Source organism: Dicentrarchus labrax, unplaced genomic scaffold, assembly GCF_905237075.1.
Source record: "Dicentrarchus labrax unplaced genomic scaffold, dlabrax2021, whole genome shotgun sequence".
Lineage (NCBI taxonomy): Eukaryota > Metazoa > Chordata > Actinopteri > Moronidae > Dicentrarchus > Dicentrarchus labrax.
Window position 1 is genome coordinate 5,846,223 of NW_026136712.1, and position 20,263 is coordinate 5,866,485.

General features: G+C 43.0%; 1 protein-coding gene across 16 annotated transcripts in view; it reads right to left on the reverse strand.

Moving 5' to 3' along the window:
- cacna1g (calcium channel, voltage-dependent, T type, alpha 1G subunit) overlaps positions 1-6,866 on the reverse strand; it is a 243,457-nt gene extending 236,591 nt beyond the window's left edge. For 11 of the 16 annotated variants that reach the window (XM_051417967.1, XM_051417966.1, XM_051417968.1 and 8 more), the window contains exons 1-2: positions 6,081-6,865; positions 5,133-5,447 (exon numbers count right to left, since the gene is read on the reverse strand). In XM_051417967.1, coding sequence (XP_051273927.1) covers positions 5,133-5,440 — 308 coding nt within the window. In that variant the 5' untranslated portion in view covers positions 5,441-5,447; positions 6,081-6,865. Of the gene's footprint in view, positions 1-5,132; positions 5,448-6,080 lie in introns of all 16 variants that reach the window. The other 5 variants (XM_051417975.1, XM_051417964.1, XM_051417971.1 and 2 more) reach the window with 2 other exon arrangements.
- Positions 6,867-20,263: the final 13,397 nt, after the last annotated feature.

Consider the following 20,263-nt stretch of genomic DNA (forward strand, 5'->3'; position numbering starts at 1 on the left):
AATGACTGTGTGTAAAGTGGTAGTGGGGTAGCACATAGACAGACACACGATTCCAACTGAATGCTGATGATGCTCTATGTCTGCTGGATGTGTAAACAGGAAACAGTTAATAACAGCTAGTCCACGAGGTTTCTTATAGGAGAGAGGCGTCTGATTGGTCAACAACAGGCCAAAAATGATTTCTGCTTGATCAACAACTCATCGACCCTGGCAATGACTGGGCAACAACTGGTGATACGTAGAGTCATGTGAATCAGGGAGGTTTCTGATTGGTCAACAATATCTACATCACATTCAGCATGCATGAACACCGCCAGCTGCCCCATTCATACGTATGTTAAATTCACCTGTTAAATTTTAATATGACTGTGTGTGCAGCTCATAAATATACACACAGGACACACACGCCAACAGATACACATCCCTTGTGGCGAGCACTTTACATGCAAAATACATGCAAGTCACATCACATGCTCAGCGAGACACATGAATCATGAAGTCCCCAACCACACACACACAAACTCTTACACAACCCACACACACACTAAAAAAGGCCTTTCATGGTTATGTAAATGAATACTTCATCATACATAATCTTTCAGTGCATAAGCAGCGTTCATGTCAGACTGCTTGTGAGTTAAACACATTTAAGTCATATATAGAATATGGAAAATGCACACACACACACACACACACACACACACACACACACACACACACGCACAGGCATAAAGTGTGCATCTTCTAAAATGTAGTTAGATGATAACACACACCTATGATATAAGTTCAGACAGAATTTGCAGCGAGGATCAAACTCTCAAACTGCGTGAAGTTGGAGATGTCTAAAATTCTCCAAGGAGTTGGGGGAGAGAGGGGGGAGATAGGTTGGGGGAGCAGAGGGAGAAAATATGAAAGCAAAGTTGATGGCGGGTACAGGCCTATTTTTTCACCTCTTAGAAAATGCTCTCTGAAATCCCACTCGGCTCTCCAACTGAGTTTTTATTTTATTTTCTCCTTTTTCCCCCCAGTATTCGCTTTCTTTTTTTCCCCTTCAGCTTCTTCTTCTACTGGTTTTTGAGGCCGTCAGAGATGGCACACACACACACACACACACACACACACACACAAACACATATATCCCTCCTCATTCTCAAGCCAACGTGAGGCTTTTAACTCCAGAGGAGGAAAAAAGCGAGGGGTCCGGGCGAAAAGAGAAGCACAAGAAGAAGAGGAGGAGGAGGAAGAGAAGGGGGGGTTATGGGAGAATAGGCGACGGGGAGGGCAGGAGACATTTTCTGCTGATTAAGTAAGTGTTTGCTTCGGCTTCCATTATTTGACAGACGCATCAGAGCAACGAGCAACAAATGTGAAAGCCCGCCTCGCTGAAATATAGAGCAGGAGAGCGAAACAGAAGGAAAAAAACAAATCAGTAGCATATTTCGCCAAAATCCGTTCACTCCCTCGAGCGCAAGTGGTTTGTCGGTCTTCCAATGAGGCTATTTCAACGTGATGACAAACACCTATTCTGGCCAGGTGTCCTCCCTCACTGTTCTGGGCCATGTAATCCTCTGCTTAAATCAGTGTGTGAGCAAAGGATAGAGAGTGCTGGACGCGTTCCCAAACTCCCCTCCTCCTCCTCCGTCTTGGCACAGCATCCAGCTCCCCGCCAGAGAGGAGACACCTACGGGAGTCCTGTGGAAGTGTGTGTATGTGTGTGCTGCTTACACAACCTCACTCACTCACTCTCTCACACACACACAAAAGCTCTCGCTCTCGATCATACACAGATTCTGCAGGAATCATTAGCAAAACCAGCAGAGGGAATTTCACACGGGCAATGTGCCGGGCAAAACATCACTCAGAGCGTGCACCCCAGGGGTCTTCAATTAGACCCTAAATACCTCAGCGAGTATCCAGGGGTCCTAATTACTTCAGACTGCTGAAAATGGCCGCGGGCCGCCTAAGGCCGAGGGCTTACCGAGGATATGCCTGTTTAGAATAGATTCTGGCCCTGAGATCAGTCGAGTTTTTCTGTGTTGTTGGTCTACAGCATCAGACAGAGGAAGCGGTCTCTGTGCATCAGAGCCGAGGCAGAGCTGGCTGCTGCTGGTGGTGTGTATGTGGATGTATTTATAGCAGGAGAAAGAGAGACTACTGCAGGATTAATTCTCCAACCAGAAAGCAGAGAAAGAGAGAGAGAGAGAGAGAGGCAGTGGCAGAGCAGGGCCACAGATCAAGAGAGGAAGAGTTAAAGGATACATTTGCGCACTGGAGCGTACACGTACACATACACACACAGGGGGTGGGGGGCACAGAGACAGATCGATCTCACGAACATAACAATGCATTACAGAAGCGGTGACCTTTTCCTAAAGCAGTACAGATAGACATTAAAGGGCAGAAAGTATGACAGAGAACGTCCAAATACAATCCTTGCAGCCACGGTGGCGCATGTACACAGAGGAACATTCAGACATCATCACCAATTACCCAGCAGTCATTACAACACGTCCAAATCCTCATTACAATTCAAACTCTGTAAAACTTCTGTCGAACAGGACAAACTACAGACCTGATTCCCCTTGAAAAGAATTAGCCGCCATCAGAAAAAATTGAAAAGTGATGTCAGGAAGGACTTCAATGTGACCGAGTGCAACGACTCCAGAGAATGATCCGATTTCGGGGCAAACTATTTGTACAATGAAACCAGCCTGTGGCGCATTCATGACTGCATTTGCAACGTATATATGAATCTGCGCCAGCCGTCTGTGACGCAGTGCATCCACGCACTGGGCTGCGAATACAGGTCAGCATTTATTACACAGGCTAGGACGCACTATGCAGAACGGAGGAATAAAAGCTGCGAAAAGGTGTGAGTGGTTGACAGTGGTTTTACCGCAGATCCTGGGTCAGGTTTTTGCAATGATTTATTGGCATGGTTGAGCAGATCTGACCATTTTTAATAACTGATTAACTGTCATGTCAATTTTCAAACTAAAAAGCCAAACAAAAGTTCCGGCTTCTCTGTTGTAAGAATTTTTTTGCTTTTCATTTTCTTATGTGATAATAAATTAAGAGACTACTGGTCCGAGAAAAGATGTCACCTTGGGCATTAGGAGAGTGTGATGGGCATTTTCGACATTTTAAAGACCAAACAATACATTGAGCAAAGTTATTGTTAGTTGCCTAGTTCTTACCATTTCACTGCTATGGGAAAACAACCTGAAACTGTGACATTTAGAAATTGTCGCACATTCAGAGGTTTTTGGAATAACTGATCAACTATCGTATCAAGGGAAAGATTATGGTACACCTAGAGGCGCTGTACACCTTGGGAGTTACATAACTGCATAAGCATAATATCATATTGATGCAACATCCTCCATATTACTGTGTGGATACCAACACAGCTGGTCAAAAGATAAGATGACATTAACTTTATATACACTCTGTGACACCAATCCCAACTGGAACCCTTTATGTAAATCTGAGAACTGAGAGAAAGTTGAGCAATGTAAAGTATAGTGAAGCTAAACCAGAAACTACACCAATTAATATACGCCCCCCCTCCCCAATAAATGTCACTCTAGAATCTAAAGGCACTGGATAAAAGTCTTATCAAACAGGAATGTGTTGCGCCAATATGGGGGTCCCAGTGGGGGGGGGGGGATGAAAATGTGTGAGAACCCCTTACTCGCAAAATAGTATCATGGATCGTCTTTGCTCCCTGAGGAGCCAGGGGGGCCCCATGTGCCCCCGCTGCTAAAAAAAGTCTGTTTGTAAGACCTTTAAAGATTTGACATTTACAGACATGGAAATCAGCTGTGATCGCTTGGAGACTGACACAGAATAAAGAAGGCAAAGAAAGATGAAAGGATGACAACAGAAGAAAATTTAACTAGGAGGCGAGGGGCAAGTGCAGTGCGAGCAGCATCACGGGAAGAGGGAGACAGGCCTAGTTAGCATCTCAATTAAAACAGTGACAAATGAGGAAAAGAGAGGGAAGTTACGATGTGAAGCAACAGACAAGGCAGAAGGGACGGATGGATGGAGGGAGGAGGAGGCGTGGGAGGGAGGCAGACACAGGAGGAAGGAGCAGAGGTAATCCGAATGACATTAAAACACACACACACACACACACACACACACACACACACACACACACACACACACACACCACACACAGCACCTACAAGAAAAAAACAAAGGCTGAAACCGCAGAGCAGTATCAGCCAAGGAAACATTCCTTCCCATAGCTTCTCACATCCAGCTACCAAAACCTCTCTCTCTCTCTCTCTCTCTCACACACACACACACACACACACACACACACACACACACACACCTACACACACCTACACACACATGTATGTTGCCTACACACCAAGAGAGAAAGACAGACATTGAGAAACAGTCTCCATTGCCTCCTTTCTCTCCCCCTCCCCAGTCAGTGCAGGTCTGTACACTTATGAATCAATAATACACTTCAGTAGCAGGAATGATTCAATAAAGCTCTGTGACTTGAATAGACTCCCCCCCCAATGAAAGGCAGCCACTCAATAAACAGCCGCTCCAGGTGTGTATCAATAAACTAATTATAACACGCAGACCCTCGCTTTGTAGGGACAGTCATGCGAGGTCAATAGATTTTCATCACTCGTGTTCGTTATGAATAATCGATCTGAAGCTAACACCGGCTCAGAGGAATCAGAGCAAGGGTGAGAACACACACACACACACACACACACACACACACACACACACACTCTGTCAGGTGAATGTTGATGCAGCTCCAATGGGACCAACACACACATTTGAGTCAAACACACCTCAGATCATGTATTTTTTTCATAGTAAGTCATGAGGCTTGTTCACTGGAAAAAGAAGGTAGATCAAGACACACACACACACACACACACACACACACACACACACTCTGATATATGTCCAGATCTGTGTGTCTAAGCAGCCCATGTGCTCACTCTATGATACCCACCTGTGGTCATTCAGTAACCCTTGAGGTCAACTGGAAAAGCTGCTCAGCCAAGCAGGTGGTTCTTACCTGCCACAGGTGTTAGTGGGGGCACATTTGCGCATGAGCGCACTCGTATCTCAAAAGTATAAAAGGATATGGGTTGCAGACCATCTTGAGACACCAGCTCCGAGGCCGGGTGGTTTGGTTCAGGTAGAAGAAGACCACGGGGGCCATAGCGGGGTAGGGCAGGGTCTCCTCGCACGCCGACGCATCGTCCTCGGTTGTAGAGATCCTGTCAGGCGCCGGTGATGCCGGCTCCACCACCACCTCGGCGCGCTCCCCGCCTCGTATCCCGGCCCCGGACAGGTCGTTGAGCCGGATGAAAGTCCTTGGCAGAGAAGAGCGACCCTCCGAGCCCCTGGCGTCGGGGACCCCGGAGAGATTTCCCCCATCCTCGGCCATCATTCACCTCCTGCAAGCAATAGGCGATAATAAACATATGATTAGATACAGTAAATAGAGCTGACAGCCAGGGAAAGGCAGCCAGAGCACAGCGCGTTATTAACATTCCAGTGAATGTTACATTTAAATCTGCTGATATTTTATTTGGAAATAAAATCGACCAACTTTGCATATATAGTGAAAACCATCCTGCTGCACACATACTCACAAATACATCTAGATATTGTAAGAACAGGCAACAGTAGGCAGCAGTGCTGCTGGTGGAGGGGATATTTTAGGAAAATATGCGCACACCTCATCGAAAAATGATTGCATACATTTCTTTTTTTTTTTTTTTTTGCATAACAATGTAGTCAACGCATTGTTTGTGGTGGATACAGATTGGGTAAGTATATATTTGCTGCCACAAGCTGAATGGAGCTCCTAATGAGCCTCCAAAATTTCACGAGGGGCTCGCATTCCTTTTCATCAAAAACAATGCCAAAATCTCTCTCTCACCGGCAACAATAGCCCGCGATTGTTCCAATCCGTTCCCAAACTTCAGCTTCATCAATTAGCAATCAACAACACATTCATTCTGAAGTGATCCGCAGAAGTTCTTTTCTCTTAATGAGCGCAGCATCTTTCCGTTCGATTTTATTACCTGTAATGGACTCGGTAGATGTGCCCAAAGCGCGTTCAGTCATCGCATGATCAGTTTTTGTCGTGGCTGTAAAGTCCACACCAGCCTGAAGAAAAAAAAAAATAACCCGGTTGGTGAGAAGGAGAAAGGCGAGGAAGGGGGAGAGATAAAGAAGAGAGGAGCGGAGAGCGAGAGGAGCAGAGGAGAGGGGTTCTTGTGGGTTTGGTGCGTCTGGCGGACCGTATAGTTTCCAGGTGGTGCGCTGCAACAGACACGGTGCGCCCCGGTCTCCAAGCTTTCTCCGGGGGCCTCACCAGAACTTCACAACCATCCCCCGGTTGGAAATTCAAAAAAAAAAGCAACAGTGAGATGTGTGTCTACGTTCAGCCTCAGGTAAATATTAACGCCGCGCACAAACTTCTTGATGATTCTCCTCCTCCTCTTCCACAGAGCTGATGGACAACCCCCCCAAAAAAGAGAAATAAGGAAAATTAGTGAGCTATTCGTTTCCCCGCGTGTTCCTCTGCTGTCTTTGCCCCTTCAAATTAAGAATTTAGTACTTTTCGTTGCATCCACAGGCGGTTTTCAGCGCGTATCCCGCATCAGTGTTTTAAAGATCCATGGAGATGCTGCTGCACATCCCGCCGCTGAACACAAACTAGCGTCAAAGAGAAGCAGCCTCTGATATGTTCTAAATATCACAAACACCGCCCCTCTCCATTGTAGCACTCGTAAACGGGCCGGGCGCTCCTGCTCTCACTCTTGTCTCCTCCAGACTGTATTCGGTCGGTTCCGTCCATCAGAAAAGCTCACACAGCTGGATGGGGGATCCTAACTTCTCACTCCCCGCCCTACAGAGCGCCGTGCTCTGCACCAATCACAGCGCGGCCTGAGTTGGCGCTCCCTCCTCACTGGCCGAGCTAGGTGTCAATCCAGGTAGTACAGCAGGGAGGAGGGGGGGGGAGGGGGGGTGAAACAGCTGGAATCTTATTGTCAACTGTCAGCCAATGAGAGGCGAGGGAGCGATGGCATCCAGCAGCCCTGACGCGTGATTGGTGCGCAACTTTATTATGGGGGAAGTTTGAGGGGAAAAGTTGCCAGACTATCCAATGAGTAGAGAATGAAAAGTTAGTATGGGTTTTTAGTCGAGATAGAAAGTCAACAAAAGTCAAAGAAAAACAGGAATTCCTCATCAGCAATCATAGAAAAATAAAATGGAATATTAATAAGAATGAGACTTTTATTTTATTCATTTAGGTTACCAGATTTTGGGGACCCCAGGCCCTTGAGGAGTGCTCTGACATGTATGCTGGTGGCCACTAGGGGAAGATGTTTCCCCAGCCTTTTCTGCCTCTCACACACACAAACATACACACACCCACCCTCAGAGTACCTCCAGCTGGTTTGGTAGTAATACAGCCTGAGGCAGAGCACAGAGTTGTACTCTGTAGTTTTTAAGTGACAAAGTGTCTCTGAATTGCACTGCTGTCCACTGTTGCTCCTCTGTATTTTGTATTTTAGGCACTCTAGAAGCCTGGTGCACATGCACACAGCATATTGCTCACTACATAGCAGCGGCATACTTCATTTTCATTGCAGTGTATGATCATTGATCTGAGAGCAGGAGCAAATCAATAAGGAGGACCAATTTCTTTTTCATAGCATCTGTCGCAGCCATAGCGCTTGTGTGCAGTGGCAGATATTAATCACCTGGGCTGTACACACATAGCTTACTGTGAAGGCATGAAGACTGAGAATCACACGTGCACACATGACCTGAAAAAACACAGCTGCATTTGCACACGGGAGGAGGAGACAAAGTGAGAAAAAAGTGAGAAAAAAACACCCTCCGTCAATAGACCTTATTTGGGCTTATTACTTAATTGTGTGCTATCTTAACAGAGTACACATTAAAACATATTGATCCAGCACTGCTTGTACCTATTAGGCAGTACTGAGGCACCGGTCTGAAGAGAAAAAGTAGAACACAATTAAGTCCAGGTTCTGGGTGAAGCACACCTAAAAGTACAAATACAACATTCATTAATAATAAGCTATACAATTATGCATCTATTATTCATAAAATGGAATAAAACAGTGGCAATTCAACACTGAGTGCCCACCAACACCTCCCAAGGCGAGCTTTTATGAGTGGTTGATGAATGATGTTTGTTAGTGCTGGCCAGTTCGAGCTAAGACCCCAATTTATCAGAGCGAGTGATCTTAATTCTCAGGGGGAAACTTTCTCTCATGGCTACTCTGCAGGCCTGCAGACCAGCAGCGCTGTTTGCACAGACTCGCAGCTAATACATTACTGCTCACCTTCGGCTGACTGCACTGACAGCCCTTACTGACAGAGAAAGCCTGACACAGAGGAGGTTAATAAATCAGTGAACTGTCTGTCTTCAGTCGACAGAAGGCTCCGGTCCATATATATACAGCATTATGAAGACTTCTGGTCCAATGTGTGTGTGTGTGTGTGTGTGTGTGTGTGTGTGTGTGTGTGTGTGTGTGTGTGGGAAGAAAGGATGCAGAAAACATCTGATGATGGAAAAACATGGAAGTAAATGTTTGTACTTTATTGAAGATAGCCTACAAGGGGATCTAATGTAGGTAGGTTGATGGACAAACTGATTCATGGATTGCACTGTTTTTATTCTTTTACCTCATGAGTGGTTGTATTTGTCCAAAGCAATTCATTTTGCTTTGGACAAATACAACCATTCATGGTCTCCAGTTGATCCTACTGAGCTTTAGCTCTACTGTCACCATTAAGTTTTTGATTTTTTTTCTAGTAAAATGTCTAAACTATTGGATAGAATGCCATAGAAGTTTGTACAGATATTCATATTAAATGTTCATGATCCCAACAGGATGCATTGTAATCTTTTTGGTGAAATGTCTACTTAAATACTCAAACTAATAAAAATGTTTCGGCACTATATATTTGCTACGGAAGCCGAGAGCGGCCATGGATTATTTATTTTTTTTAATGCACTGTTATCTCGTGATAACGACCCATATCTCGCTATCTCGATATAACAAAGTTTGTTCGTCTTGATTGCAACCTACAAGAGCTGCCACGAACGGCTTCCAGTCAAGTAAACAAACTAACATAAAGTGTAACTTACTGGTAGGCTACAGCTATAGCCAGTGGCTGCGGAAGCCGATCGTGGCAGCTCTTGTAGGTTGCAATCAAGACGAACACATTATTAATTAATTAGTTATCATGAGAAAGGGATCTTTGTTATATCGAGATAACAAAATAAATGAATTCGTTATAACGAGAAAACAATCTTTGTTATATCGAGATAACGAGATAATAAGTCGTTATCATGAGATAACATTAAAAAAATTAAAATCCATGGCCGCTCTCGGCTTACGTAATTTGGCTAATAATGTAGTAATTGCCATGAAATGTCCTGAGCACATTTATCCATACAGTGGATAAAGTTTTTGGACTCTAAAAAACCCCGTGGTGCCACGCTCTGAACAAACTTAACACTTTTTTATCAGTTTTATCAGTTTTTATGGTTATGATTAAGTGGTTATTTTTAGCCATGCCAGCGGCGTGGCTTTAGGGATGCTAATGTCGGTCAGACGGTCCAGCACTTTGCTCCAGACTGAAATATATTAACAACTATTGGATAGATTGCCATGAAATTTAGTTTTCAATTTTATTTATGGTTCTGGTTCGCAGGATGAGTAGTAATAACTTAGTAATTCCCTGACATCTAGCCTCATCAATGTCTTTATGACACTGGATCTTTGACAAATGTTTCCTCAGTGTCATTGATCTTTGGGTCGTGTTAGCCTTTGCAGGCAGCGGGGTTGCCCTGTCTTAGAAAGACGACAAGCATTCATGTCAGCAAATGACACGGGATTCCAACGAGCTCCGTAATCTCTGACCTCTGACCTCCCCTGGGATGGGTCAAGGAAGAGACTCTGCCTGGAGAAATAAATGCCTGTACATTATCATTTTCATATAACCATACATGAATTGTTATTTGAATGAAGTGATGCCCGATAATGTGTATATGATTGCAGTCTATCCATGTTATTGAACCCTCATTAGTCCTGCTCCCTACAGGCTCTAGGAGTGAGGATTGTCCAGAAGAAGTAATTACTGTATTGATTATTCAGTCATCTTATCTCTCCTTGCTTCGGTGTTGTTCTTACAGTTAACCCTTTACAATACAGGACAGGAGGTTGTCCAGTCACTTGACACCTTAATATACCTCTGCTGTATAGAGGCAGATGAGTTCCTTTTGCAGCCCAGCACCCAAACAACCAGTCCATTCTCTTTCTCCTGTCACATAGCGAAATTAAAAACAAAAGATGACTCTTGTTGTCATGAAGAGAACCAGCAGCAATAAGTCAGTGATGCTTGGAATGTCCCAATCCATTAAAAAGGAGGGTTGGGTCAGGTTTACCATCACACACACAACAATCCCCTGTCATGTTTAACTATTGCAACATGTTTACTCAATTTGATTTTGGGAATGCTGTGATCAATATCAGTTCTAGAGAATCAGTGACATGATAATCAGAACTGTTTGTTTAAACTCCCAAATGTGCCACAGGACATTTAAGGGTTGTATTGCAGCATGTTTGGCTTTTGCCGCCTTACAGAAACTAGGATCCACAACTAAATCAAGGATTTACAAGTACTCAAAGAATATTTGTGTTTCCATCTCTTCAGCAGAGCTTCCTTACCACTGTATTGTGGGATATAGAACAAACACACTATTTTACATGCTGTTTTTTATTCATGAGATGTCTAGTAAGTACACTTTCCTAAGCAGGGAAAGATATCAACAAACCAAAATGGAAATAAGGGCAAAAACTGTTCAATTTAACTGACAGTGTGTTGATATATGTCAGGCTGGTTTGTTTTAATCAATAATATCATTTGAAGCTGAATATGATCTCTGTGGTTGCTGTGAAATCCAGGAAGTTGTTATTCACATATGTTGTTTAACTTGCGGTATTCATTCTCTGGATAAGCAGCCCATTTCTTATTTAGTGCCAGCAAACCTGCACTCATTTAGAGCTAGCAATTGATACTATTTTTCTATAAAATTAGTTTCACAACTGTATATTATTAATTGAGAATTTAACACCACAAAACTCAATACTGCCTTAACAGGGCTGTGTGGGTGTGGTTTGATCAGATTTAGCTGACACTGCACAACCCCACAGCTAGGGGTCTAAGAAAATCTTATTGACCCTGATTTGTATGTATTTGCATGTAGCCCGGGAAAACAAAGCGGGATTGCGATCTGATTTGTGATATGGCCAACGGAGACGCATATACTGTAAATGGCAGTGTCTAAAATCTCATCTGGTTTTTATCCACAAACTTGAAATGACATGGGTAAATAGGGCCATTTGTAGTGTCGGTTTTGTAGTATGAATGCATACTGTGATAATGGTATAGTCAAAGCAAATGGCACAGTATCATAAATATAAGAAACACAAGAACAGTAATGATAATATAGAGAATGCTGGTGTTCAGTATATCCTAATGGTGTGGGTAGGGACGTGGCTGGACTGTGGTCTCACTGCTGCTCAATAACAAATAACACACAACCAGTACACACACCAAACAGACACTCACATGGCTGGACGAAGCTGCTGGACGACACTGCTGGATGAAGCTGCTGGACGAAGCTGCTGGACGGGACAGGACTGGGCTGGCAACCAGGCGAAGGAGGTGATTGCTTCTAGTCTCACTTTTCTATTTATCTGCTGAATGATAAATAGAAGAAAATGAGCATGTCAGTTTATTTTAGCCCACATGCAATCCAAAACAATACAGTAATACAATGCACCCCGTGTGACTCATGTGGTGTGTCCGTGTCTGTGTGTGGGCGTGTTATGGGAGCCCGAAGAGGGTCAACAACAATATAAGTCATTTATAAACAAAAATCACTTCTAATTGAAAAATGTTAAACACAAGCGCCAGACTATACAAAGCTTGAAGCTTTTCCATTCCTGCTTGCCCACCTAAAAATCACACGTGATTTCAGTGATACTGATTCACATGTTGGTAACCTTGGTTACAGAGCAGAGCAGCTCGGAGAGGAACATTCTCAACACTTCATAAATTATATGCCTGTAATGACAAGGAGGCAAAAAAAAGAGGAAGGAGAGGAGACTGGAGGGGCAAGATGATAATGAAGAGATAAACTAGAGTAAGGAAAATAAGGGGAAGGAGAAAGAGCAGAGAGACAAGGGGCGAACAAAGGAGAGGATGGTGCATGAGTAGAGGAAGAGTAAAGAAGGTGAAGCTATCCAGCAGAAGGGAAAAGAGGAGTGGCGGGAGGAAGAGGCATGAAAAGAAAATGAGGGAAAGGAAGGAGAAAAGGATGTAGGATGGACAAGCAGAGAGGAGCAGGTGGAGGAATCTGAACAAAAGGAGAAGAAGTTGAAGAAGAACAATGAGTGGTTGGGTAGCGCAGCGCCATGATGACTAATAGATAGGTGCAGAGACGGGAAATCCACACTCTACTTTTGTTTTCCCTTTGATTCCCTCCGCCTTCCCCTCTCTGAGCCTAATTAAAACTGCTTTTTTTTTTTTACAAACGTAAATTGATAACAAGAAGTTGCTATTGCAACATGACAAACAGAGTCAGAACTGAGAGAAAGTTGAGACGAAGGAGAGGGGAGAGACAGAAGGGGCTCTCAGCGCTTCCCTCTTTGTCTCTGCCTTTCATCTTTTTCCTCTTTGAGCGTCCTCCAGCTCTGACAGTGTCGGCTCCCACGGAGCTCTCTGCGCTCCCACTGGGGGTCTTCGGGAGTCAACCCAGGACGAGTTGTAGTCCCCTGGGTGAGGAAGGGCCTTGCGGGGCCCCGCTCTGGAGTCTGTGCTACTAATAGCTAAGGGCACACAAGATTTTATATGGGTATACTGATACATTCCCATATTACCAAAGTGTGGAAAACTACACCAAAACTAGCAGAGAGGGTAAATAAAAGAGGTTAAATTGGTTTGTGTAAGTTCCTGTGTGTGTATCATACTCATGCAAATCAATAGTGTATGTATACATGTTGTGGATATATCGTAATGACTGTTTACATGCACACCATCAGATACTGGGTCATGTTCTGTATAATCCTATTCATTCATTCATAACTGCCTACATGAATAAACAGAATATTACTCTTGAGATTAGTATGTATATAATGTCCTAGAAATGGAACGTCATCTACAGTATTTTGCATTATTATAATTGTTGTATTATTATCCATTATCTGCCTTTGTGCTCAGGATAGCAAGACCAAGAGTCTACAGGCATCCTAGCAGCTCTGTGAGGCTGTACTTGAGCTAAACACTAACATTGACATCCTAACAGGCTCACAACGATAATATTAACAAAGGGCAATGTTTACCATGGACACCATCGTAGTGTGCTAGTATGCTAACATTTGCTGTCACTAAACACAAAGTGGAGCTGAGGCTTAGAAACGTCAGGAGATCAACAAAGTAATTCTAGTTCACTGTGACATGAATGTCTTGAATCAATCATCAATGTCAACCTCATGGTGGCACAATAGGAAAAGTCAGAGCATCATCAGAATACACATAAGAACCATGAATATTTGTACATAGCTGTGTGCCAATCCATCCAGTTTACGCTGAGATATCTAACTGGATGTGTATAAACTTTGAGCTGCTGGTGACATTAAAGGAAATGTCATGGATAATCACAAGTCAGTAGGCTTCATCTTTTGGGCATGATAAATGTCTGTACTAAATGGTAATTGTTGAAACAATTCAATAAAGAACAAAATGATCAACTTCATGGTGGCGGGAGGAAAAATAAGCTGACTTCCAAACTCACTAAGGAGCAGAGGTGTGGACTCAAATCACATGACTTGGATTTACGTCAGACTCGAGTCACAAATTTGATTAGTTTGGACTCGACTTGACAGTAAAAGACTTGCAACTCAACTTAGATTTTAACACCAGTGAACTGTGACCTCATTGAGCCTTTGATTTGAAAATAGTTGATATATTCACAAATACAAAGATTATTTAAAAATAGTGCCACAGTTTTGTTGATTTCCCTTCATTTCCTAAAACAAGTTAGGACATCGACACTTAATTCCTCAGATCCACTTTACCAATCCAACAGCCTTCAATCAAACTGCAGGATGAAGAGCACATTGTGACTTGTTTAGGAATTGACTTGCAACTTGCCTGTATTGATTTGAGAGTTGAGACTTACTTGTGTCTTAGAAAACAGTGATCCGATCCAACCTCTGGTCAGCAGGCGTCATCCTCTGGGCAGCAGGATATTTTAGCCTGGACCAAAATGGTGGACGGACCAACAACGCCATCCAGAGTGTTTTAGCCATGCTGCTGCTGTGGATATAACCATTCAGATATTCTAGTTAATGCAGTTTCAGATATTTGAGTCATTATCTAATTCAGCTAGTGTATCCAGGACATTGTAAACAGCACACTAAAAATGCAGTATTAGCAGCTTGAATTGTATCTAAATATTATAGCAAATGTAAAACTTTTGATTTGAGGATCACGTAATGCACCAAAAACCATTGTGGTCCACATCCGGCCAGCTGCTGCTGTTGTCTAATAGGCAGTGTGAGAAATCACAGTGCAAGTGTCACCCATTCAGACTGATGCTCACAGTCTGGCTATGTGGGTTAAAAGCTGGCTGTGCCTATTCACACAGGAAAAAGGAAAAGCGATCACGGCAATCGATCACTCCCCACAGGGCGAACGTATTGACAGACAGACTAATCCTGGACACACATTTTTCATATATACTGAAAACACACACACTCTTGCTGAGCAACTTCTTGAATATCATCTTTGAGAAGAAGAAAAATGACCTTTTGACACGTTTGTCTCCTTACTGTCATTCAGAAAAGTCTTCACACTTGGAACCATCTAGTTTGTTAGTTTCGTCAAGACATCTGTCCCTTTTGGATTCCTTCATTACATGGGACAGTGCTAAAAAAGTGTGTGTGTGTGTGTGTGTGTGTGTGTGTGTGTGTGTGTTTGTTCTAAACCGCTGACCTCAGAAATGATCTACAGCTGCTACCTGCCAATTGCATCTGACAACTAGTCTGTTCACCTGCCTATCACACGTCCACACACACCCACACAGTAGGCAGATACATCAATACACACGGACCCACATTATCAGACACAAACACACACAGACACACAGACACACACAGACACACACACACACACACACACACACACACACACACACACACAACACAGGCAGAGGAATGTGTCCCAAGCACACAGATCCTCAGAAATAGACTACTCACTTACACTCACAGAAGTTGACCCTCTGCGAGTGTGTGAGTATACTCAGAAACAGGCCTCTTCATCATGAGAGGAAGGAAAAGAAGACGAAGGTGTTTACATGCCGCACACGCCTTTCGACGGCCTTCCCTGCGGTGCCGAATTTGACCGAACGCACCCAGCACGTCAGAAACAGCAAGCAGCCTTTTGAATGTATATATGTTAGCCAGTGAAGATTAAATAAAAGACCAGGTCCCTCACATTTGTCTCAAGCCATTTCCCCAACCGAAATGAGCGACTGAAAGGGAGATCAATATTTCCATTCGCGTGATGGCTCGGGTGGGTGTTTTGAATTATTTGATTGATGGAAAAGTGTAGAGTTAGGGAGGAATGTGTGTGTGTGTGTGTGTGTGTGTGTGTGTGAGCAGAGGAAAAGGAACAGAGAGAGAAAGAGGGGAGAGAATGCTGGCATCAAACAGCATCCTTGCTGTCTGTGGACGTGTATACATTTCTAAGTGATTGAATCTCCACATGTCCAGTATGTGTAGTTCACTAGCTTCCTCTTATTGCAGTGCTGTAGTCCCTACATTCCCCCTCTCATCCAACTTTAATTCAGTGGTTAATAAAGGAAGGAAACTATGAACTCCAGACTATATGCTTATGCAACTATTTTATGCTAAACAGTACACTTTGATCATATAGACGAAAAAATGTATATTTAAACACCGCTACATTAATGCATAAGTGTGCACCACAGAAACTAGTTCCACTAGGGCACGGCTTTGTTACGTTGCGAAGGCGTCGTGGTTTGCCACCATGATGCAGGCATCTTTCAATTTTGTCCTTAAAATAGAAAACAAAATGGTGTGTGTCTCCACTTAAAATCTCCTCTAACCTGTCTCTGACTGACTGATCTGGCCTGGTGCCACGGTGTTGAGCTACTGTGAACTTCGAGTCTGCACATGGTATTTTATTTTGAAAATTAACCAGAAGTGGGTTGCAGCTAGAGCAGCCATGTACTCAACTCGAAGTGGAGAGGCGCTTCTGAGAGGCGTCGCGGTCGTGTCCGGTGGAATTTGGGGGAAACGGTCCAGTTGCAGAACAAAATGTCACCTTTACAAGTTGGACCATTCAACAAAATATCTAGCGTCCTTCAGCTAACACCAGCTAATTCAAAAACAAAATCCAAATGCACATTTTAACTCACAGGTGTGAAAGAAATAGCCACCAATGACTAGGTAAAGTTAGCTGTTAGCTAGCTCATTTAACCTCCAATGTACAATTTAACAAGTTAAGACACTTTTTAAAAAAAACTATTTTGAACATTTATGCATATTAAACCCCAAACCATTCAGCAGGCTGTTACTATAGACTGAACAGTCCTGCATGTGTTAGCCTTACGTTAGCCAAGCCGAGCTGATGCTTGAAATCTACACTAGCCACTTTGATTAGCATTTAAGTTAGCCAAGTTACTAGCTTTGGCAAACAGCAAAGTTACTGACCTTCGGTTTAAGATGTTTCCTCATAGTTTAATAAAACCTATTTCAAAGTAGTGTTTAACGATATTTACCAGTTAGCTAGCTGAATCCTCACCATCTGTCTCAGACGCACAGGTTCAACCAGCAGGGGCCGTCAATCATCTTTTTGGTTAGTTGTGGCAACCATTGACAGTATATATAAGGTGGCAACTTACCACTTCTTTATCACCTACAAAATATTATAATGGAAATGTATGAATATATGTAATATAAATATACGCTATTCATTATATATATTGAATAGCTAAAACATAAGAGCTTACAGGCATAAACCTAATATAGCTACTGCATGTGGTTGTATTTTCTCTAATAAAAAGCTTTAAACATTAGGCTAATTTAAGGCTATTTCAAGTATGGTGAATCACATTTTCTCGAAAATTTGAATTTTTGGTTCATAAACAGCATGTTGTGATATGGGTGAACTCACCCTCGACCACTTTGTTGCGTATTACCACATCTAGCCCACATGCTATAAGCAGCAACTTACCTGATAACTGGCTTGCCCACATACAAATAGGCCAGATTCAACCACAAAACCAGTATGCCGTGTCAGCCACATCTGGCCCTTATGCAAGACATCGCAACCAATAAGCACCAAAACACACCCAAAAACCGCCTTGCTGTGTATATGGGCCATATCTTGCCCATATAACCATTCCTTTTCCCAGAACTGAGCTGTGACTACAGGATCTGGCTCACATGTGAATGCAGCTGCGTAGTGTTGGTAATGTTCATCTGGTTCGTTGTGTCTATTAAAATAACCCTGATTTGCTAATTTCCCTATTTATTTTATGGTAGTGTTTGCCACTGCAACAGATACATGATTTCAGCAAGTCTTGAAAGAACTGGCGGCAGCCCCTGGGAGCTGTAATGTCCATTACACCCCCTAATATAACAGGTTCTTTTGAAGTTTTTTAGGAGGCTTTATTGGCAGAAATGGAATATAATATTCACAGGTCTGTTTTCATTAGTGTATAATCACTTGAAAATAAGAACTGTTGTGTTTTCGTTACCTTAGAATGAGCCGGTTTTATCTACAGAGGGAGCAGGCCGCCACGTTGAACTGCCATGATTCGGACAAACCAAAGACTGACTCTAGAGAGGACCTTTCGCATTTTTAATGAGCCGCCATCATTTCTCCTACATTTCTGGAATGGGAGGGTGAAGAGAGGGCCTTGTAATCTGCAACTACAATATATATATATATATAAAAATTTGGCCTGATGATGATTTATAACCAAATACCTGTAAAATGATTAACATCCCCATCACCCTCCTCAGCTGTACTTTGATAGGTGCTACTTAGCATGTTAGCATACAGCATGTTAGCATTGTCATTGCTAGCATATTAGCATACTGACTAAAGATTAAACTCTGTACTAAATGTACAGCCGCAGGGGGATGCTAGCGTGGCTGGTTACTCCAAGTCTTGTTAATAATCATCCTCTGTTGACCCATAAATAAGTATATGAAATGTCATGGCAAATGGTAGGCTGATAAATTGTCAAGATTAACTGTTGTGGCACAAAGTAGCCTAATAAACAGACAGAATGACCAACTTACCAACCAATGCCATCCCTAGACACCATGAGAAAAAAAAAAGGTACGGTTTCTTGACCCCATAGAAATTAGCCACGAAATGATGGTGAAACTCTACTTGGCAAACTTTTATTTTCAGAATTTAAAAAGGTATGGTATAAATAAATAATATACTTTAATAAACTGTACAGTCAATGTGGCCTTTTCACCCCAAAAAGAAACAAAAGGTGTCTCAGAGTTCAGATGGCCAGCCAGAGTTCAAGTGGGTTTCCTTTCGTTTCTGCGTCTCCTGCTCCGGCAGTTTATTATGTAAATGAGGCCGTCTCATTCATCATGGGACTGTGATGAAGCTGGCCAGACAGGAATGTCATCTGGACGCAGATCAGAGGGAAGGAGGGGAGTGGTACCAGGGGAACAGATGTAGTATCGTAGGTGGGAGAACATTTCCATAAGCCACAGAAAACTCAGGCCTCCAATCACACACACACACACACACACACACACACACACACACACACACACACACACACACACACACACACACACACACACACACACACAAACACACACACTCCTAGGACTGATGCCATCAGATAGAAAGAGGTATTCCTGGATGCCTGAGTATGTGTGTGTGTGTCTGTTTTTCTTTGGAAATATGGAGGGTGTAACCTGCTCCTCAGTGGGTTTTCTGAGCGGGTCTCTCCTGTCAGAGCAGTCACACTTCATTAACCTGAGAGAGCGGTAGCGAGGGAGGGAGACAGAGATGTGTGTGTGTGTGTGTGTGTGTGTGTGTGTGTGTGTGTGTGTGTGTGTGTGTGTGTGTGTGTGTGTGTCTCAACAGTTTGGCTGGCCTTCGGCTTTTTTCAGCGGTCTGGAGAGAGTTACGGCCACAATAGCGAGAAGCCACGCAAGTGTTCGCTCTCCGCTGCAAAATGTCCAGAAGAAAAATGATCTGCAGCTTTTATCCATGTTCTTTGTGGTCACAGTGCTGTTTAGAGTTTAAATGTCTCATCAAAAAGGAATTCCACTTCCACTTTATCAATCTTATTTCAAGGGGCCGGGAGCCTGTGAAGTAGCTTGCAGATGTGACAGGCCTGCTGAGGTTGAAGCCTCGGTTCCGTCATTAAATATAACAGATATTATGTAATGGGTTATGGATGAAATTAAGGGTTTGAGTAACTTGGTAGAAAAGTGCAGACACCCACTTACCCACATGAATTTAAAGGATAATTCCAGTATATTCCAATCTCCAAGTCTTATTTTCATATTTTTGGCCATTTCTTCTCCCCATACTTCTTTCTGGAAATTACATTTGAAAAAGGCAGGTTCTATTATATTTGAAGAACAGACATTTACATATTCACAACATCCAATATTCTTTTTGAAGGGAGAGAATGTTGGATTATGGTTGCTGCTTCCATGAACAGTGTGTGAGACTCCAAGTTTCACTTCAAAGATCTTGACTACCTTATCCCTGGATAAATAGTATCTCAGGGGAAAATGCCTCTACTCTTGAGAAGTTTTTTTTCTAAAATCAGGTGTTTGAAAAGGGGGAGTCGTCTCATAATCTGGGTCACTTTACATCCAGGTCAATACGATAATCTAATGGTTTACCTTATTTTTACCTCTAATATCCTACTGATAATAATGATGGGCAAAGCCACTGAAATGAGACTGGAATTATCCCTAAAAGGTTGACTATTCAGTATTTACATCAATAATCGATCTGACCATTCTGGACCATTTTAGGCAGGAAATCCTGATTCATATTTGGTCGGCACTGCCTAGTTTGATCTGAGTTTCGTGCAGTGTGCTGGAAAATGACTTCACGAGGTAGC